Below are 23168 nucleotides of genomic sequence, written 5' to 3' on the forward strand. Positions count from 1 at the left end.
AGGGAAAGAAGAGCAATTTGTGTAAAAGCTGAAAGGGAGGCAAGAGAGGATCTGTGGATAGTGTAAGTAGGTCAGATTGATTATATACTACAGAAAGAGGAGGAATATGAAAATCTTAGCAGAGAGCCTTTAGACCAAGGTTTGAATGTCTCAGTCAGAGTCAGCTCACCTGAATGAACCTTAGTTTCTTTTAACTATAAAGAACCAGCCAGTAGTGTGAGAGACTAAATGAGACTCCTCAATCAAGGACCTATAATCGTGCTTGGAAAACAGTGGGTGGGCAACAGATATATTCGCTCATTTTCCTTTGTATATGGGCATACAGTATATGGTTAGAAGAGTAAACATGAGAAAAAGTATGACTAGGTAAACTGCAACTCTTCATTGACTAGCTCTGGATAAGCTGAGCTCTCCAAACTTTAGAAGTTAAAGTAGACAGGAATAGTATCCACCTCAGAGGTTTGCTGCGAGACTTAACATAAACAAATCTCTTGGTCATTGCCTGGCACACAGCAAAAACTCAACAAATGTTAGATTTACAACTGCTATTATAGACCCACAAACCTTTATCTGCAGTTCTCAACTCAGAAACCTCTGAAAATGAAAGAAACGTTCTCAAGTTTGGCATAAAACTTATTTGGTGGCAAAACCTGATCTGAGGCTATTTATAGTTTCCATTAATTCACACCTATCGCTGCACAAATATTACCGCTGGATTAGGGGATGTTGCCCCGACACTGGGGGTGTTATCTCTAGTCTACGCACACTACTGTCGTTCTAAAATCTAAAGATAAAATTCCAAGATTTCTCAATTCCAAAACACATAATCTCCAAGGATTTCGGTTAAGGGAATGCTCTCCATTACTCTTAGAGGAAAAGAACACGCCAATATCCGCAACTCAATTCAAATTTCTAAGACAAACTAGTTTTGAAGAGGAGGTTCAGAAACATCAGCAACAATAAAATTTTGTTTTTCCTGCCCAATGAACACTACTGAACAAAGAACTTCTGAAAGACTTATGAAAGCTACCTTCGAACGAAATGAGGGTTCGTTTTCAAAACAGGCCTTCAAAACCACCAGGGGTACCGTGTGTGTATTTTAGTAGTAATGCTGTAAAAACTTTTTTCTGGTCGGGTATGATTCAATTCTTCGACATTAGAATATCAAAAAGCACTATTCTTAGTTTTCAATTAGGAAAACGGTTCAGCTATTTATAACCTACTACGCATAATGTGCACTTCTAGATCTTACAAAACAGATTATAGAACTCAGCAATTTGTCATGGATATTCATGTAACGTATTTGCCAGCAACTCCCCTACTAATGATCAGAACCTTGTCACACTGCAGATAATCTTGAGGATCAAAGATTCCTCCAAGAATCTATTGAGACCTAGTGCTTCTATTTTATTAGAAATTAATGGGGGAGGTCGGGGCCACGGGGGTGAGCGTCTCTCACCCCTTCGGGGCCAAAGGAACAAAGGGAGACCGGGATCAACCGGAGCGAACCGGCCTCCGAGCGGGTCGCGCCCGCCCAGGCAGGGGTGGGGGGAAGGGCCGGGCCCGCTCCCCGCCCGCCCCGCCCCCGGGCCACGCCTGACGTCAAGCGCGGAGAAACCCGTCGGGCGCGACGTCACTCGCCTCCGACGCCTTCTCCCCGGGGGGCGATTCGGGGCCAGTCTACAGCTTCGAGGAAGATGACCGAGAAAAACGCTTAATCCCGACGCCTGCAGGTCAACTCGAGGCACCTCTGTTACTGCGCCCGCCTGCCACTCGGGCATGCTCTCCTCGCCCTCCTCCACGACCCCAGTTAACGCTGAAGAAGCCTCACCCGGCAAGACCTGAGCCCGCAGCAAGGTCTAGAAGCGGCGAGGGGTCCGAGGGAACCGGGCGCTGAAGAACCGAGCGGAGCCCGACAGTAGCGGCGGCGGCGGCGGCGCGGCGGCGGCAGCTGCACCACCAGCAGCAGCACCAGCAGCGCGCGACTCCTCCTGGCGCCGGAACAGGAAGCGCCCAGCGCCGAGCGCACCGCCCTCCCCCGCGCTCCCCGCCCCCTCTGGGCCCGGCCGCGCGCGCCCCCTGCACGCCTTCGGCGGCACTGCGCCCTGTGCGGCCCCAGCGACGCGGCTCCTTCTCGCGCTCGCCGTGTCGGTTTTCTCCCGTGGGCGAGAAGAAAGCTCCCCGGTGTTCTAGAGTTCTGAGCACTCACAGGAAGCGCCTGTGGCTGATGACGTTCCGGGCAGCCTGGCGGAAATTACTAACTTGTGTCCTGGAGTGGCCCGAGGGCCGGTTCTAGAGATACCCTAACGCTCAGCGGTTTCTACAGCCTCGAAGCTGGCTGGTTGTGGATGCGGCCCAACTTGGGGACACGGACCCTCAGGCCAAAATTAGGGCCAGCTAAAGGAACAATTCAGGACAAGGAAGATGTTTGCGAATGGCTCGACAAATTGAAATTAACTAAAGGAACAGTTGTCTGCGGTTTTTTCCTATTCAACGCCTCTTCTCCCCACGTTTATTTTTCAGTAAACCTTTAAGTACCTACGGTGTCAGGCCCGAAAGATTGTGACATGGCCCCAGATATCAAGGAACCTGCTAGCGAGTATTGTCATAATTATATGGTGTGCAAAAAATTTTACATATAAGAAGCACGTTTTATATGTAAAAGTATGCAATATTCTTGTACTAGTGTGAAAAACCTACCTTTTGAGGAGGCAGTGAATCAGCAGTGTTGAGCCATAAAGCAGTCTGAGGCAACAGGAAAAGTCAGTAAAATAATGCTATCTTTATTCAAAATTTTGGTATTTTGAGAGAGAGAGAGAGATATATATGTGTATATATATATATATATACACATATATATATGTGTATATATATATATACATATATATATGTGTGTATATATATATTTGCATCCTGATTTAAAAATGTTGCACCAAAATATTTCCGAGTTTTTTGGCCAAAATTTTGTGCCGAAATTGAATGCCTCATTCACATCACCCTAAGTCTGGGCATGGGTGTCTGAATGAATGACATCCTCCAGCTCTTCCCATGCTCCCAGCCATTAACTGAGCATGGCGAGAATTCTAGAGCTAGGTCATTTCTGTCCCATGTGGGCTCCTACAGGGGATCTTTGCTTGGAAACTAAATCCCCATCTAGCTTTTTCAGAACTGCACTGCTTTATGAAGTCTACCTTACCCAATCCTCCCATTTCTTTCACAGAAGTCATACCTGCAATGTGATATGAAGACTTCCCCGCTTTCTGCTCCCTTCCCCTTTATCCTTCATAGATGTACCTCCTCCCACCCCCAATAAATCTCTTTCACATTTAATCACATCTTGGCATCTGCTTCTGGAAGATCCAAACTGACATAACTAAAAAGCATTTATTATAAATTAGAAAATGTAAGATAATAGATTTAAATTTTTCAGATTCTAAGTTCTATGTGTGAGGTAAGGACATACAATGTTTTAAAAACAAAATAGAAAGGCTTTGGATTTTGTACATGAAGTTTTAATTAAGAAGAAATAAATTTATTCGGATCAATTTGAACTCATATCTAACAATAATCAATTTCAGGGTTAGAAATAAAAATGGGAACAGTCTTGATTTTGGGTAAGGGGTGGATCATACAAGCCTGACTGACAAGGGTACTAATAGCTTTGTGAATTTACTAAACTGTATATTCAAGTATACATCAAGATCATACTTGGAATTTATCCAATTTTAGCAAAGTTAGCATAATTTAAGTAAACCTCCTTGAGTTTTACACTTTCTCAGTTTTGAAAGCTTAGATTTGATTATAACCTCTGCAAAATGATTACAGGCATACCTCAGAGATATTGCAGGTTCGGTTTCAGACCACTGCAATAAAGCGAATATTGCAATAAAGCACATTATAAAATGTTTTGGGTTCTCAGTCTCAGTTATGTTTACACTGTACTATATTGTGTGCAATAGCATTAGGTATAAAAAAAGGTATATAGCTTAATGAAAAGGTACTGTATTGCTAAAACTGCTAACCATCATCTGAGCCTTGACAAAGATCACTGATCAGATATCACCCTAACAAATATAATGTAAAAGTTTGAAATATTCTGAGAATTACCAAGATGTGACACAGAGACACAAGGTAAACAAATGCTGCTGGAAAAAAGGTGCTAATAGCCTTGGTTGACAAAGGGTTGCCACAAACCTCCGATTTCTAAAAAACCCAGTATTTGCAAAGTGCAATAAAATGAAGTGCAATAAAACCGGTATGCCTGTATCTTTACTTCCTGCAAATGTAATCAACTTTTACAATAGCTTAGGCAAACAATTTTGCATAAACCTTATTAGAAGTTGGAGGAAATTGTAACTCTTCTAATCGTGGAGTCTAAACCATAAATTCAAATTGTACTGCTATCTCCATTGTCATATCAAGCCAAGAAAGCCTATTACAGACTAAAAGAAGTGAATGTGAATCTGGAGGGTCCACTAAGGGGATACTTTTGAAAACCTATTACCACATTAGCACTTAACAGCTGTACCAAAATTATTTTCAAGTATACTCCAAGGGTCATCTCTTAACTGAAGAATTAACCTCAGAAGTCAAGTGACAAGTATTCTTATACACATTTTATGTGCTAGGAAATGAAGGCAAAGGATTTAGGATTGAGTATTCAAAATTAAAGTTAATAAAAAACATTCTGGCTTTATTCGAAATAATTTGTTGGGTTATATCCATTAGTGTGTCTTTCTACCAAGAAGCCAATTCATTTCAAAGTTACCTCTATTTGGTGTCCAATATCTTAATGTATTAGAGTAGTACAGACTCTTGTAGTGTTGCTCATTTCTAGTAGGCTATTAAAGAAAGAAAACGCTTTGTGCTTTCTGTTCATTCTTTAGAAATTAAAATATAAAACTCATAATAAAACCAAAATTGTAAAGATTCCCCCCGCCCCCGCCACGTAGAAACAATGATCTGCTTGATTTAAAAATCTTTTATTCATTTGGGCATTAAATTACCTAACACACAGGCTATTTTAAATTTAAAACATTGTTTTCCTTGTGTTGTCTCCAGGAATGTCTTACAATTATTATGTCTACTTTCCTGTGACATTTGCTCTACCAAAACAATACATAACCAATTTGACTCTGATTATAGCTAAAAGTGACGAAAATATTTTTAATGAAAACTAAGAGTATTAGAGTTAGGTCTTAAGGTTTTTGTTTCATAGGAAGGAAGCTTTCTATTATGTCGATCTATAAAATGATTCAAACTTCAGAGAGACAGGAAGCTGACAACTTGATTTATCTTAATGGCTTTGGTTCATGAATAAATGATAATGGTTTATGTTTTTCTTATAAAAAGAAATGGAATCTGTATAATGATATGAGTCCTATCTGCCACATTTGCTCTACTTTTTAAAGGATTTCTAATTACAAAAACATTCTTTATATTTATCATAAGTCAAAACTTTAACTGAAAGTCATTCTTTAACCACAGTTTGCCATTAGCTGAAATTGAGGAAAGAACACAGGTCTGCTCAATCAATAAATCTAGCCACAGGCTGACTAAAAGCTTCCTTTAATCTTCTTCCTATTAGGTCTTCTTTTAAATTAAACCATTCCCTCTATGAATTATTTAAGTGAATGGCATGGTTATAGAAAGATCACGTATGATTCTTTGCAAAAAAAAAAAAAAAATGCTCAAGGAACCTTAAAAAATACATCAGCATATTTCAGGAATTATAGTATGAAGTAAGATGCTGTTGCTTTAAAAAGGAGGTGGGGTAATGTCTTGAAGAACTTCAGAGAGAAATAGAAAAGTCAAGTTTATTTCCCGATTAGTGCAGGACGATTCCCAAAGCGCTGTTGTGTCTGGTCCAGACTAGCTATTAGCAATTAAGTAGTTTCCTTTCACTGTCAAGGCTTTTCCCCAAGGTAATGCCTAAATTCTTAATTTTAATATTTTATCTTGTTTCCTTTAGCCTCATCCTCTTACCAAGGAGCTCTACACATTTCCACTATGCTGAATGCTTTCTTTAGAATTTACACTTTTCAAACGCTCACAATGTCTGAGTTACAAAATTGATACTTAGATATATCTTCCCACATTGTTCCTCTCAATACTCATTTTATTTATATGTTCCAATAATTACATTTTTTAACAAGTTATTTTCTGAATATTGGATGCTCTTCCAAATGTGTCCTCACAAAGTAACTGAGAAAGGGCTTAACCTTTCTAAATTCCAATCTCTTAAAGCTTTAAAATTAATTTATTATTACTTTTCTTTTTCCTTCATGGTAAACAACTCCCTTCTCAAGTCCTTATATATCTACTTTCCAGATTTCTTTTCACTGTAGCAATCACCATAGGAAAAATACAAACCATTTCAGAGTAAATGAGTCTCTTCCATGCTCTCATTAGATCATTTACTTCAAGGCTATATATATGGCAGTTATTTTGAAAATGTTAATAGCTATTAATACCTTGAAGTTGAAAATATAAGAAAGTCAAAGAAAATATCACAACCAGTTTGACTATATGAAAAGCTACTTAGATCTTGATTTTTATATAAACACTAGTTTTTACCATTTTATAAAAGACAACATAATTATGCTTCATTTTTCTTTATAAAATTATCCTTTAACAGAATATTTGTTAGCTTGTCATCCCTTAGGTTTTTCTGTACTGATAAAAAGTTATTTTTAAAAGAAAAATATTTAAAATAATAATTGTTTCACAGAAACAGAAAGTCTCATTATAAAATTCTGATAAAAAATTATAATCATGGGTAGAGTGTTACCATACTATTTTCTTTCGCCAAAGATAAATATTTAGGAAGTGTTATGTTAGTAAATAAGATAAGCTTCTCAGTGATCTACAAAAGTGCCACAATAAAGATGAGGTAGTAAGAGACTTTTCTTTTGTAAAATGGAAATATCATCTTTAGAAGAGATATTTATCCTGACATTGATATGGTATCCCGAGCCTCATCACTGCTAAGAGACATGCTGTTTTAGTAGCTACCCTTCACTGGAACCAAGACAATCTTGAGATCACCGAGAAAAAAAAATGCTAGAAGATAATGCTAATAGATTTTCTTGGTTTAATTTTGCGATAATTGTTAATAATTTATTTTAACACTATAATTGAAAAATGCCAAATTTATGTTAGCAGCAGAACTGCAGGAAAGGGAATTGCTACTTCCACATAAAAGCAATGATACTTAAGAAACATCTGTTCTAACTCAGAAATTTGAGTCAAATTTCTTTCGACCCAGGTAAAAGTAGTTTCCTATTAGAGCTAAACCAGCATCAAGAAATCAATTATTATGATATTAAAAATGCCAATTTACAAAGGGGTAAACAGCTCATTAGAAGAAATAACTGTCTAGGAAATTTATTATTCACTGATTCTTTTAAAAAGGGGACGATTCCGATATCACTCCACTTATTTTACTGGGATAATGTTTCTAAAAATGCTTTTCTGTTCTGGGATAGTAAATTTAAAAAATTACACCTGGTGGTACCCAGTACTGTTCAGTATGGCATAAGCCATTTAGCTCTCAAAATGCTCTCATAATAATGACATTAATTCTGAAGATAGGAATAATTATTTGAAACCTGAAGACCAAAAACAATATAAGGTTTCTGAATACTAAGCTCTATGTTTACTTTTTGAATCTTTATTCAAGCTCAATTTAAAATAATGAAAAACTACTTAGGTTCTTTTTGGTTACCAACGGAAATCTGTGGCTGTTTTTAAACTGTAGCATCTCTCCAAATAACAGGCTCAGAATTCCTATAAAAGGGCTAAGTAGAAACAATAGTTTATAAGTAAATACAGAAAAACCCCACAGTTGCTTTAGTACTTTAGTAACTACTAGTTACTAACAGCGTTATCATTAAAGTTTCCAGTGAAAAAGGAACAATATTTATATTCTGAAGATGGTAAGTCATCCAAGTTGTGAGAAAGATCTGTTCAAGGAATAACAAATGACCATGCCACATTGTAAAGGAATAAATTCACCTCTAAAATGTTCTCATTTGATTCTTACTGACCAGATTAACCAAATTTAGTAATCCTGTTTCATAGTTAATATTTAAAATGAAAACACATCGAGTGTGATTTTAAACCATTTAGTTACCTTTAACATCCTTATTAGTAAATCACAAAAGTCAATTACATTAGTACGGATTGTGAATTATAGCACACTTAGCTTTACTAAAGAATTTTAAAACTCTGAAAAGGGGGATGGGAAAACTATGTTTTATGTAAAGGAATGCCAATGCCAATGCTTCACAAAGCATTTTACATATAGAAAAGGATACAGGATTATTTTTAAAGCAAAGTATGAAAATAGGTAACTGCTTGTACAACGCTACTAAATTTCAAATATCCCTGGATCATATGCAAATTAGTTAAGAAAAGAAAAAACAAAAACCAAACACCTGGTCAAAAATATCCATTAACCCCTAGTGTGTTACTTTAAACAATTAGTGTATCATAAGAAAAATAAACTGATCTGGGAGCAAGATTTAGGGCAGAGGTTTATTTTGGACTCCGCCCTTGTAGAAAAGTTCAAAGTGGCATAAGAAAAATAAAATATGAAATCTCCATGTTCCTACCCTCGATCTAGCATTGTTGTTCTGGTGCATCAATCCTGAGTACTCTAACTTTAGATTTATAGTGATATTCCTTCAGATATAATTTCATAGAAGTAGGAATTGGAAGGGCATCAATGCCATCATAAGTTGTACAGTTACAAATAACTGTTCTGCATATATGCTGCAGGGAAAAGGGGAAAGTCCGAATTAAAGGAGTGGATAAAAGTGGTTCGAAAAACATACAGGCACTTGGGTCCTTATAGTGTTCTAGGAGCCCAGTTATGTCAGGAGAATGGAAGACACAAGGATCATGTGCATCAAAGCTAAAGTTGTGATTCCACTGTTCAATTCTAGCATGAAGAGAACGACTATAGCGTCTAAAACTAACAGAGAATAAATAGTCTTCCTGTGCTGAGTCTCGAAGTAAAAAGGTACCCTCTGGTTTTCCTTCTAGTAGAGCTTCAGCTGCATATTTATCCATAACTCCCCAGTAACATGGATTGTTATTGATCTGAAGGAGGTCTGGTACAAGACAGTGGACATAATCAATCTGGGTGTGATACTTAGGAGGTGTTTCCAATTGCAGGATTTCTTCATCCATTTCCCATTTGGGTTTATTTCTTTTCCTGGAACTTGTGCAAAGTGTTATAATTTCATCATCTGAATCCATATCACTGTCTTCTATACAGTTATTTGAAACCAAGTTCATCACAGAGCCAGTCATAGGACCACTTCTACATGAAGCATTGTTGGTAGTTATGACACAGGGCTGAACACTGGGATGTGAGAAACAGGTCACCTCTTCTTCCATGTTTCTTCTTTGTTTTAGCCGACCATCCCTCAATTCACTCTGAGACAAGTCTGTGCTTACCAATTCATCTGATTTGGAATTTATAGGAGCAGTATGTCGTTTAATAAAATGCCACCTAAAGGCTAAGTCTGATCTAGGTGGGAAAGGACACTTATCTAACATGAGTTCACTGATATGAATTTTTCTTTTAGATGGAAGCCCTGAAGAGTGCCGACTACTACAATTCTTTATTGGAAAACACTGCCCCACAGCATCTTGCAATTTCTGTTTAAGAGATCGGCCTAAAAATCTATGCCCACAGGAATGATCTAAATCCAACTCGATGGATGAACAGCTGTGCTTTCTTTCTTGGCTCCTTAAAGGAACTTCAGTTTTCTCTATAGCATTCACTGTTTCAACATCTGAACAACTTTCACTCTTTTTTGACCAAGATAACTTCTTTCCACTCCACACATATCCATCCTTTCTGTCAGCACTTCTACTCCGACTAGTTTTGGGCCTTACATCTAAATCTTTACTATTATTTTCACTATTTTCTGCCATTTTAACAAATTAGCCACAAATTCCAGTGTTATAAATATTGTTTTTTCAGTTTTTCTGGAAGGAAGTTTCTTCTGGGCACTTTCTGGATATACCTAAGGGGGGAAAAAATCATTAATCATTTGCTGTTCACATTGTTTACATATTACATAATAGTTTACATGTTAAGCCCCAATTAGACACAAGATAAAAAAAAGCATAATTAGTACATGAAAGAGTACTTATTTAAACTGCTTTACCATAAACTAATAATTTTATAGTGCTATGAAGAATCAGTTTCTTTCCCACAGCTAATTTTCCATCAGTAAAAGCCAAGCCTCCTCTTAGCCTACATGCTTAAAATGTGAATAATTTCTAGTCTTGAGGTACATCTTGTGCTAATCTCTTCTCTCTTTATTATTATTATTATTATTTATTTTTTATTTCATAGACCAGTGAATTCTTTGTAAGAGAGTGAGAAATCTATAATCTAGTGTTTGAGGACCACTACCGTATATAGTTCCTTCACTTCCCTCTCCTGGTTTTTATTCCTATTTATTGAAAATATAAAATTTTAAGTTATAAAAGCTATTACAAATTTATTAAATAAACGATCACCACTGAATAGTACAAATGCCATGCAAGCATTCCCAATGTAGTTTTGTCAACTCATTTCAATAACTGGTAAACTTCACTATCAGTCTAGGAAGGTTTTAGGAAATATAGAATTGGGTAAAAATTTGTTACTTCATACACACACCCATATACACACTTTCTTGTATGTCTTAATAACTTTGAAAAACAGATAAATTTTTATAGTGCAATGCCTTTATGAAATTGGTTAGGTATACTAAAATTTAAAATATAAAATGATGAGTTTTATGAAGACTAAAAGAAATAATTGGTTGTAGATGGAATTAACTATTCTTAGGTAGAATAAGATTTAAGTCCAGAATTTGGTAAAGAAGTTCTATAATTTTAAATGTTTTGAAATTAAAGTTGAATTCTGTGACGAAGAAAATCAATTGCACTAAATATTCTGATTATGATAAGTTTCTGATTATATCAGAGGAACATTAACAATCCCAATAGTCAAGTAAATGTTTAGAGACACCTGAATCTATTTTTAAAATAGTAGGGTTTGAAACGAACATCTGCAGTGGCAAATAGGATTGTCACATGCTCAAAAATGTGAACTAATAATTCAGATAAAAGTACTCAATTTCTAGTGATTACACTTATTTTAATTTAGTGAGCTCACTGGTATACAATATATTTTAAAATCTAATTTTGAAAGAAATGTTATTTAGTACATTAAAATTATACTCAACAGTATGCTTTGGTTGTTCATTGACTAAATCCTACTGAAATATAAACAAGCAGAAGCAACAAAGTAAGCTGAAGAAAACGGAGAGTGATTGATTACAAGACACTTACCTGTTACTACCTAAGAGCTTATACTATTTTTGAAGATAAAAAAATAATAAAGAAGCCTCGAGCAGATATTTTTTGTTAATATTACATAATTTCAGTTTTACTCAGCTCCAAAATGTGAAGGACATTATCATCTAAGGTTTGAAATGCCTGGCACTTTTACTTACTAAAAAAATATCAAAATAGCAGTTTTTTGAAATTGTATCATTACCTTCATTTCCATACTACTGCTAAGCTCTCCACCTCTATTCTTAATAATAACATTTCCCACCTTTATCAGGGCACACTTCAGTTTTTCTCTCAATTTCTGTCTTCAAACACAACCAAATCTCCTATAAAATCTTTTAGCGGTTCTAATGTTTCCTTTAGTTATAAATCCCACTTTCCATTACTAAATTTCTTAATGAGTAGTGTGACTTGATTTCCCCTCAAAATAAAAACTGCTTTTTTTCCTGATTATAAAAGAAATAATCATCTGGTTTGAAAATGTACTAGTGAAAATCTTTTGCTCCACTTTCTCATCAGTCAGTCCAAAACAAGAAAAAAATGAGAAATAAAAACAAAAACCTCATCTTCAACGAAACTGGTGGGTATCTATAACCTGGGTCATAAAACATGAGGACAGAAAATGGAGGAGCAATAACTGTCTCAGCAGTGGAGAGGTAGGTGACATCAGGCACAGAGGCAACATGGATGAGAAACAAGCTGAAGAAGCAGGCAAAGTCCAGAACCAGAGATACCAGGTGCTACAGAAAGTGTGGGTGGACAACAGGGTGGAAAATGGGAAGGTAGGTTGAAAATCTCCAAAAGAGCAGTTAGATCTCTCCGGTTTTTACTCCCACACTTAAACAGTAGATGAGATATTTATTATTTGGAGAAACTGAACAAGAGAGGTTCAGGACTTTTGATAATAGGCATATCAAGGGTAGAAGGGAAAGCTGCAGACTAAACCAGAATGAAAGTTCCCTGCTCCCCTTCTTCCCAGAACTCCAGTGATCAGCCTTATACCGCCTTATAGGAGGCTGGAAGATACTTTGCTGGAGAAGAGTAATGGCCAAAGAGAAAAGACATGTAGATGCTGCTATCTGGGACTTCTCCAATAAAAAGCTGGAAGGCCAGCCAATCATACCGCCAGGCTCACCAGTCTACAAGCCCTGACTAGTCACACATAGCTTTCACTCTAGAATATGAATTAATACTCACAGGTTGTTAGAGTTTTGAAGAAAGCCTCTAACATAAATGACAGACTAAAACATAAGGAACTTGGAGAAAACAGTAACCATGAAAGGAGCAGAAAGTGAAATTGATTTCTTCCAAGTTAAGAGAAGATATTCCACCTATGAATGAGTAAGAGGAAGTGTGGGCAATCATAGAATATGAAAGTTTTGGAAATTAAAAATAAGATGGCAGAAATAAAATATTCAATAGGAAAGTTAGAGGATGAGTTGAGGAAATAATAGGAAATAAGAAAAAATGGTTAGACAGAAAAGATAAGAAAATTAGAGGATCAATATAGACATTTCACAGAAAATAATAAAAATAGTGGGGAGAAATTATCAAAGAAACTGTATTAAAACATTTCCTAACTGAAGAACATGAGCTTCTAGATTGAAAGAGCCCACTGAGCACCCACACAATGCGAGGGGGGGTGGTGGGAATACACATCAAGTTACATTATTCTAAAATTTCAGAACCCTAGAGATAAGGAGGAGATACTAAATTCTTCCTACCTTATAGACAACAGTACTGTATTGTATGCTTAAAATTTTGTTGAGAGTAAATCTCATGTGTTTTTACCACAATAAAAGTAAGTAAAATAAAGTAACCAAACCAAAAATATAAAATAAAAAGTTAAATCTTCATGGAGGAAAAAAAGTCAGTCGAAGGACTCTAAATATAAATAAAATGGCATTTGGATTTTCAACAGTAACACTGGAAGCTAGAGGCTAGTTTCCAACCTTGAAGAGATAACCAGTCAAACTATCAAATACGGATAAAATAAAGAAATTTTCAAATGTGCAATGTATCAACAATTTTACCTCATACTGGATAATGTGTTCTTCTAAAATTAGGGTGTAAAACCCAAATAAAGGACGCAACACAGGAAACAAGATATTTAACATAGGAAAGAGGAAATGTGAATTCTTGAGATGAGGAAGAAGGGAGGTCTCCAGACAACAGGGTATCTGGAGCTGCTAGAGGGCACCTAGGCTATATAACCACACAAGGACATAAGGCGCCAAGGTGGAAGATTTTGAGGAAAAAAACAGAATAGACTTTTAGAAAGCAATGAAAAAGAATTGGGTAATTATTAATTATAGAAAAGTTCAAACATTATACAAGAAAGAAAACAGAATTGTAAAACACCTGGCAAAATATTTAAATAAGTTGTTGAACTTTTAAGACAAGCTATGCATTTTCTTTTACAAAATGACAAGTGTTCTAAATTTGGTTAACTTTACTGGGATAACAAGTGGCTCTCAGAAGCTACTTAGCAGATAAATTAATAAAGAAAGGCAAAACAAAACAAAACTAGTCACACTTGATGGTATGGGCAACATCTTAACAAATACTGAAAAACTGCATAATAAAAATTAAGCTATGCAGAGATCTTTTTAGAAAAAAAAGTCAGAATTTCCTTTATTACATAATTTTGTTATGAGAGATGATAAACAGGTACACAAACTTCACATCTTTACATTAAATACATGGAAAAAGAATTTTCTCATCTCCTGCCAAAGTTTCATTAAAACAAAATTCTTTAAAAAATTCAATCGCATTGCTGAAAATAAAAATAACATTATTTTTAGTGAGAACAAAACTACTTTTGTTATATTTTTAAAGACTAAAGATGAGTTCAAAAAAAGTTGATGTCTTAATTATACATGTAAAATCTGAATGTGAAAAAAGTGTAGGGTTCTGAATCTGAATGAGTCCTTTCAAATAGCCTATCATCAAATCTTTTTTCTTAAATTGAGGTACAAGTGACATACATTTTAGTTTCAGGTATTTTTGGAATTTTATACAAACTTTGTATAAATGAGGTATGGAAGAGATACAAAATAATAAGATGGCTTTACTACCATTTTTATGTAGTATAGAAATCAAAGATGATACTTTGAAAGGTGCTGACAAATAAAAGATCTTGGTTGGAAGCTGCAAAGAAGCTCACCTCCGGCCCCCGCCCCCCTTTTTATTTAAAGAAGGTGGAAGTATCGCTTGGGAGATGGTTGCTTTGGTCCTTGATTCAAGAATTAATTTTTAATGAAGGCAGCTAAGTTACAATGCTCTGTGGAATACACAGTGACATCTTTAAAAAAATACTATTTCTTAATAAGCCAGAGGCAAATGTTTAAAAAGCAAGTTTATATAAAAGCCTTTTTTCAAAAAAGTAAGTTCCCAAATTCAGCAGCCATTTAGTTCCTGGTTCTACTACCAACTGTAATAACAGTGTTAATGGAATGAATACCCAACAAGGCCATTGTACGCTACTGAAAGATCTAAATAACATTTAGTTAGTTCTACTAAATAAGGCCTGGAAGGTGATTTTAATTCAAGATTTTTATAGAAATAGTTAAAAAGCCCATAATTAAAATAACTTCATTTATTTGGAAAATTTTTCATATTCTCTATTAGATTTTTGTATTTATTATTCATTGAATAACTACTATGTCTACAATATCTATGTCTGCTATATCTAAGACCAAAATTCATGTCAATACTGTATTAAAATAAATTTGATCCTACAAAGAATACTTCACTATACTATATAAGGAACTCATGAATAAATTATTATTCTCGTTGTAAGGCAGTCCTCAGAATTTCCTTACCAAATCCATGATTCCAAAGTTTACTTGTCATTATGTGCCCCCGAACTTGTTGAAGCATTCTAATCAAAGTCTGTGATATTTGAATTAAATTCTGTGGGTTATAGTTGTTGATATTTGATCAGAGTCTGATATTTGAGTTGGATTGAGTTTAGGCTCCACAAATGGAATATATTGGATAGTAGACAACAGATGAATTCCTTGGAATGTTAAAGAAAAAATATGAAAAATGGGTTTGTTTGTATGAGAAAAATCTATGAACTAAAATAATTTGTTTTTCTCATTGTAAAAGCAATATAGGTTTATTTTCCAATACATATTTTAAAGTACAGTTGACCCTTGAACAATGTGGGGGATAGGGGCATTGACTCCCTGTGCAGTTGAAAATCTGTGTATAACTTTTGACTCCTCTAAAACTTAACTACCGTTAAGTAGTTAACAGCCTACTGTTGACCAGCAGCCTTACAGATAACATCAATAGTCATTTAACACATATTTTATATGTCATATGTATTATATACTGTACATGTAAAGTAAGCTAGAGAAAAGAAATGTTAAGGAAAATCATAAAGAAAAGAAAATACATTTACAGTACTATGCTATATTTATTGATACTGTTTACAAGGTGAATTGTCTGTCAGTACTTACATCGATATCGTCTTATGATACAAAACACTGTAAATGCATAGATGTTTTATATATATTACTAACAGTAGACATCAAAAATGAAAAGATAATGTGTAAAAGAAATTCATAGTTATTTACAGATATAACCATTCATGCACTGATAACATAGAAGCAACAATATGATTGCTTTATGGTAGCCTTGTGTAATCGATATGATCACTTTATAGTAGCCTAGCCTATATTCTAATGAATGGTTATAAAAATTTTATGGCATACAGTATTACAGTCATATTTATAATACAGTATTGGAAACAATGTTATATATTTTTAAAAACCATTTACCTGTGTAGATAGGCTAATAAGCTGTTTCTCCAATTATGACAGAGGCATACTATATAAAAATGTAATTCTTTGAAAGCAAAGCTATAAAACAGTAAGAAAACTAACACATTACCAATTTTATATTAAATATCACCAATATAAGGCCAGGCTATCCACTTTATAATACAAGTTTTGTACATGATGTTCTACACGATGAACATCATGTACAAAAGATCATGATGACGACACAAAAAAATGGTTCGCACAGTTCTTGCTGTACAGTTATTAGAGTTTCACACAAAGACACACACATATACAACAGGTAAGCTTATTAATTATACAGCATGATTATTTACTATTCATTAAGTGGAACTGGATCATTATAAAGGTTTTCATCCTTGTCATTTTCATGATGGGTAGGCTGAGGAGGCAGAGGAAGAAGAGTTGGTCTTTTTATCCCAGAGGTGGCACAGTTGGAAGAATTGGAGGAGGTAGATGAGGCGGCGAGAGGGACAGGCATTTTTGGTATGACTTTATGAAAATACATTGTAATTTCTGTCTGATACGTTTGCTTTTTCATTTCTCTAAAAATGTTTCTATGAGGTACCAATCCTTCCACTGTTTGCTTTAGTTTCAGTGCCCATTATTATAGAAGGGTCCATGTTGTAAAAGAAGTCAAAAGCCACCTCGAATGATTGGAACTCTTCTGCCAGACTGTCAAATGTCAATTTATTTTCTGGCACTGCTTCTCCTATGTCTTCTTCCTCATCATCTGGCACTGGTTTGGAAGCACTCATCTCCATCAAGTTGTCTTCTGTTAATTCCTCTGGTGTGCTGTCTATTACCTCCACATTAGAAACCTGTTCAAGCAGATAGCCTTTCTCAATGATTTTCTTAATGGTGTCTGGGAACTTATCTGCTGTTTCTTGGTTGGCAGAAGCTGCTTTTCCTGTTATCTTGACATTGTTTAAACCAAAACTCTTTTTAAAAATTATCAAACCATCCTTTGCTGACATGAAATTCTCAGGCTTTAGGTCCTTTACCTTCCTTTTGCTTTAAGTTATCGTATAATGACTTAGCTTTTTCTTGAATCATATTACAGTCTATAGGTATGCCTTATAGCAATCCTGCATCCACATAAAAGTTGCATTTTCAATACGAGATAAAAAGGTACCTAGCAAAAAGCGCAAGGTATTTGTGCCCACTGGCATAGCAACAGCTACAGCTTCACGGATTTCTTTCTTTCGTTTTTATTTACAATAGTCCTTACCCTAGATTCATTTATCTTGAAATGATGGGCAACCACAGCTACGCACCTCAATCTACAGTATATATCAAGAATTCTACTTTTTCTTGTACTGTCATGACTTTACTCTGCTTCTTAGGAGCACTTCCAAGATCACTAATGGCACTTCGTATAGGTCCCATAGTGATATACAGTATTATACTAAATATGATGAAAAATATTCGAGAACCCAAGATCACTTTTTACTGTGATAAACAATTTACTGGAGAGATGAACTACTGATGCAGAAATTAGCATCACACAGAATTTTAAGAGGATTCTCACCACACTTGAGTTCACCAGAATAGCAATGAAATTATTACAGTGATACAGTATGTACTACAGTGAATTTTATGCAGTTATAACTTAATACTGCATCTTTATGTTTGTTTACATTTCTATCCACTGAATGGCATCTTGCATAATCTGTTTATGTGTGCAAGTTTTGATAAAATTTTAACTTTTATAATATATTTGCATATATTTTACAATAGTAAATGATAAAATAAACTAGTATCTACATATATTTTATGCATTCATGACATCTCTAACTTTTTCTTAATTTTTCAATATTTCCAGGATACACTTTTTGAGTTTTTTCAAATTGTTACAAACTCCAAAAGAATTTCCCATATAATAGAAAAAAATCTGCATATAAATGGAACTGTGCAGTTCAAACTTGTGTTGCTCAAGGGTCAACTGTATCGCCTTTTTTCATGCTATCAAGCCAGGGCTCATGGGTATTAACTGGATTAAAAAAAAAAGGAATCATTGATTAGTACTTCTCTTCTCTCCACTTTTTCCACTTACTTTCCTAATAATAGTTTGTTTATGCCAGTGTTCCCCAATCTATAGTCTTGTAGACACTAGTTCTAAAAATGTTAATACGTGTTCTAGAGAAAAAGGAGTTTTCTTGTCAAACAAGTTTGGGAAATGCTTCCCCTCTGAAAGATTACAGTGAATATTTAAGAAAAGGTTCCAACAGGTCCTTTAGTTAAGAAACCTATTTAAGCCAGTTTTCTATATTTAACTTACCACAAATCCTTTTTGTGGAACAAATTTGAGAAACATTTAACTTGGGCTAATATTAAAATGAGTGTATATTTCCTGAGCATGCTAGGTAAAGAGAAATGTCTAGTAGTCTGTAACTGAAAGAGGTTAATCTAGAATGAAGAAAGAGCAAAAACTAAGAGCTGATAGGCAGAAAACAGACTTCTACAAGTGGAAGGATCTTAACAAAATCTTAGAAGCCAGAATATTTAAGGTATTTTATTATAACACCTTAGGGAATAAATTAGATCATAAGAAGTATTTTTCCCCTAATTTATATTTTTTAATTAGAAATACAGTACATGCTCATTATAAAATACATGGAACATTCAGAAAAGTTTAAAAAAGAGGAAAAAACTATACAGTTGACACTTGAGCAACACATGTTTCAACTGCATGGATTCACTTATATGCGGATTTTTTTCCAATAAATGTGGACACTACTATAAATGTATTTTTTCTTTCTTGTGATTTTCTAAGTAACTTTTTCTTTTCTCTAGCTTACATATAATATACAAAATAAGTATTAATAGATTATTTATGTTATCAATAGGCTTTGCCGCCAACAGTAGGCTATTTAACAGTTAAGGTTTTGGGGAGTCAAAAGTTTTATGCGAATTTTCGATTGTGTACACAGGGTCTGGGGGTGGGGAATGTGGCCCCTAACCTCTCAGCCGTTCAAGGGTCAACTGTAATTCAATTAGGCAATCAATTTAGACATTTTGGCTTATTTCTTTGCAGTCTTTATTTTCCTATAAGAGTAATTTAGTCTAAAGAGAAAAATTTTAAGTTGTAAAGATCCATAAAAAAAAATGACAACCTACAGTTTTTCACTATATCATGTTTAAAAATGAAGCACATTACAGATGAAATAGCATGAGCTGCTAAATCATCAAACATGGGCTAAAATTAAGACTTTGTCTCTTACTAGTAACCTCGTTTTTAAAAATCTCATTTAGCTTCAGTATTTCCATTGTAAAATCTGGATAATGCCAGCTGCCTCACGTTATCACTGCCAGGATTAAAATGTATGAAAACAGCACACACTGAACTTAATGAAAATATGTATTAGCTGCCTACTCATAATTTTTATGTAAAAGCTAATTTCTAAAAATGAGGTGAGAAAGTGGCAAAATTAAGATTAAAAAGGAAAGAGATAAAACAAAGGCTATATATAAGGCTAGAAAATCTGTACAAAAACATACTTCAAAAAACTGAGGCTAAAAAGGCTTTAGCATTTCCAAAAATATCATAAAGCACTTTATATTACTGATAATAAACATGATCTTTAAAAATCTTTAAACACTTTAAATTCTTTAAAAATATAAGTATATATAACCAATCTTTATAAAACATTTGTAGTTTTTTTGCAAGCTAACAGTAAATAAATAGATTTCAACAGAAACAGTAGGCAAAAATTTTAACTGATTAAAGATTATTCTTTTCATTGCTTTATAATAATTATACATGTTTACATGTAAGCTTGGGAACAAGTTTTACCTACAAACTAGCATAAAGTGTCTCTAGACTTAAATAAAATTGCTTTTATGTTCTGGTATATTTTACTAAATTCTAAGTTTTATGGCCAACAGTTATGAGTTGGAGAGGCAGAGTGCTAAGACTATTTCGGATTAGAAAGCAAAAGACCTAGGGGTTTTATTTGTAGCTCTGACATCTGGTAGGAGTGTGACCTTGGACAAATCACCACCTTTCTGAATCTTGTTTTTTTCATCACTAAAACAGTGATTATAGCTGTCTTGCTGTGGTAAGGATCCAGTGTTAATGTAACAACACAAGACTCAAATCCTGGCTGTTTTTAGGGTAGGGGATCAAGGTACCTTAGGAGGTTTAACATGTGCAAATATTATTTACCTCACGAATAAATTTAAAAGGCAGGTAAGTTTCGGGACATTTTAGAGATTAAAAAAACCTTCAGATTTCTAAACTGCTTTCAATGTTATTTTTCCAATACTCTGTTCTCCTCTATTATTGTTATTCTCTCTTCCAGCCTTATCTTTCACAGGATTAATGATTTTTGTTTCAAGTACACATTTTATTGGAAAGGTATTTTTAAAATTCCTTCCATAGGGAAACACTGATATGCCTCTTGGATAAACTGACTACATATTATTTATATAGATAATACCACCATCAGTGGGATGATTATCATGTTTTCTCATTCTATTGCTCTTGAGAGCAACAATATTTGTGAGCCTAAGGGAGCTATGAGTGGTCACAATAGAGCGAAGCTAACTAACCTTCACTGCAATTGAATGTGCGACCTTGGCATCATTTTCAGTGAGTTCATTCAGCTACCCACCCCTATGAGACATGCACTATTAATAATAAATAAATCCATTTGGAAAATTTTGACAGCCACATCAGTGGCAACTATACTGGTTTTTTAAAAAAACTATGTGATCTTGAATAACCAGACAATTTTGCTATCATTTAAGTTACACACGTTTCATTACTGCACTATCATCTTTTACATCTTATTCGAATGTTTGTTTTCCTCAACAAGACCATGAACTCACTGAAGACATTAAAATTTGCAGGCATTTGACTGAAACAAACAAAACTGTGAAAACACACAGGCAAAAGACTACATCTTTTAATATTTGAAAAATGTTACTGAAAAATGACTTAAATCAACTACGTTTTAAATGAAATCTAAATGCCTACCCACAGTATCTCGTTAATAACATGAGACAATAATAATTAGTTTTATACATTAATGAGTATATTCTATCTACTTTAGCAATTCGATGAGGTTAGGTATTATATTTCAGAGATGAGGAACCTGACATTCAGACAAAGTAAAGAAGCATATTCAAGGTCACATGAGTAACTGTCAGTCAAAATTAAAACCTGGGGCTGCTTGACTTTAAGGCCTAAGCTCTTTCCATACATGTGAAATCTGTAAAGGAAAATTTTCTTTAACCTATGAATCAAACGGCTTGATTGCTAAGGCAGAGAGAAAGGACAATAGTGTGGACATCATTCACAATTTTAAAGTCACATGGTATTACAGATATTATAGTTAGGGTATTTTATTGCTATAACTCTTGTTCCAATTTGCAGATTTTTCTTATGATAAGCTCTGAATAGTACTACACTGAAATCTCATGATTTATTCAATACAGAGACGATTATTAGACTTCAGCTTGAACTCTACATTCTATCCAATATTTACTAGGATAAATGAATTATAAATCAGTCTATCTAAAAAAAAGAATGATCTCCAAATGACATTAAGTCATTCAGAATGAACTGTCTCAGCTATCTTTTGCTCTAGTGGGAAATCAACAATAGGTTGGTTATTTTCCCACAAATCCCAAGTTCATTTTCAGCCAATCACTCCTCCTCTTCATTAACATACCAAACCTCAGTGTCTAGCAGACCTATTTGGAGCCCCAGTACTCAGAATAATCCATTTACACAATGCCACCACGGTAAGAATACTGCAGTTTGTCTTAACTATGCGTTTGCAACCTTTCATAATGGAACAAAATTAAAAAATGGGGAAATCTCTACAATGGGAAAACGTCTCACTGATGTCAAAACCTAGGTATAATTGAGACTAGGTGGTGGGTACCACACACACACACACACACACACACACACACACACACACACAATCATTGTGAAGGTTTTCATCAGAGACCAGTCTACCAACATGGAGAACATGAAGACAAGCAAAGCATAAATTTAACGGCCAAGACCCTAGCACAGACCGCAAGGACCGAAGTATTCAACAAGATACTTTAGTTCTAGCTTCTCTTTTAGATCCAAATACGCACTTCAATGAACTTTAAGTGGGGTCTGAACAAGGAAACCCAAGTTACTTTCTTCTTAAGGGATATATGCAAAGAGTTCCAAAGATTAAGCATTAATGTACACACCATATCTTAAGGGACCGCAAACTGAGTAGAAATGAGAAGGTGAGTCTGCGAGGGATGCCAAAATGAAAGGCTTCAGAAGGGTCTCGTGATGCTCCCCTACCCTAAAAACAGCCAGGATTTGAGTCTTGTGTTGTTACATTAACACTGGATCCTTACCACAGCAAGACAGCTATAACCACTGTTTTAGTGATGAAAAAAACAAGATTCAGAAAGGTGGTGATTTGTCCAAGGTCACACTCCTACCAAATGTCAGAGCTACAAATAAAACCCCTAGGTCTTCTGCCTTCTAATCCGAGATAGTCTTACCACTCTGCCTCTTCTTCCTCTTTTCTAGAGAAGATGCCCAAAGATCTCGTTCTCCAGCCGGGGCCCAAGAAGGGGCTTGGACCCGTTCAGAGACCCCGATATGGTTGCATGTGGCGAGAGCCTGGAAGCCAGACGCGGACCCCAATCGGCAAGGCCAGGCAGCAACCACCCTTCCCCCACTCACCTTTCCGAGAGCAATTTAACTGGGGCTATCCGAGTAACTGCCGCCATCACCATCGCCATCGGTCTGGGTGCTAGCTGAGGTGGATAGGGGAGGCCCAGCCACTCCTGTACCTCATGTAGGTTCTAAAAGGCGGATGCCTCTCTGCAAGCTCCCACCCGTTGGCGCTGGGTTTTCGTCTCAGACGTCGCGGTCACCGCCTCCACTTGCTTCCCAGGAGCTGCCACCACTTCCGTGTTGGGTTTCCACCCTTTCTTCCTCACTCTCCCAGCAACCGGCTTTTTTCTTTGCAGCCGGCGCGAAGCTGA

The 23168-nt window shown here is 35.4% G+C and overlaps 2 protein-coding genes across 3 annotated transcripts in view; both read right to left on the reverse strand.

Moving 5' to 3' along the window:
* Positions 1-2022, reverse strand: part of MAPK1IP1L (mitogen-activated protein kinase 1 interacting protein 1 like) — a 25978-nt gene extending 23956 nt beyond the window's left edge. Inside the window, exon 1 of one of the 2 annotated variants that reach the window (XM_015595949.2) lies at positions 1832-2022. The gene's annotated coding sequence lies outside the window, so the exon portion shown is untranslated. The remainder of the gene's footprint in view (positions 1-1831) is intronic. The other variant, XM_006920163.3, reaches the window with a different exon arrangement.
* A 2944-nt stretch (positions 2023-4966) lies between these two features.
* SOCS4 (suppressor of cytokine signaling 4) lies at positions 4967-23162 on the reverse strand. The gene is made up of 2 exons (XM_006920164.3): positions 22864-23162; positions 4967-10040 (listed from the first exon to the last, which is right to left on the reverse strand). The coding sequence occupies exon 2, from the start codon at positions 9946-9948 to the stop codon at positions 8623-8625; it is 1326 nt and encodes a 441-aa protein (XP_006920226.1). The 5' UTR covers positions 9949-10040; positions 22864-23162; the 3' UTR covers positions 4967-8622.
* Between the last annotated feature and the right edge of the window lie 6 nt (positions 23163-23168).

The sequence above is a fragment of the Pteropus alecto genome, unplaced genomic scaffold (genome assembly GCF_000325575.1).
Source record: "Pteropus alecto unplaced genomic scaffold, ASM32557v1 scaffold86, whole genome shotgun sequence".
Lineage (NCBI taxonomy): Eukaryota > Metazoa > Chordata > Mammalia > Chiroptera > Pteropodidae > Pteropus > Pteropus alecto.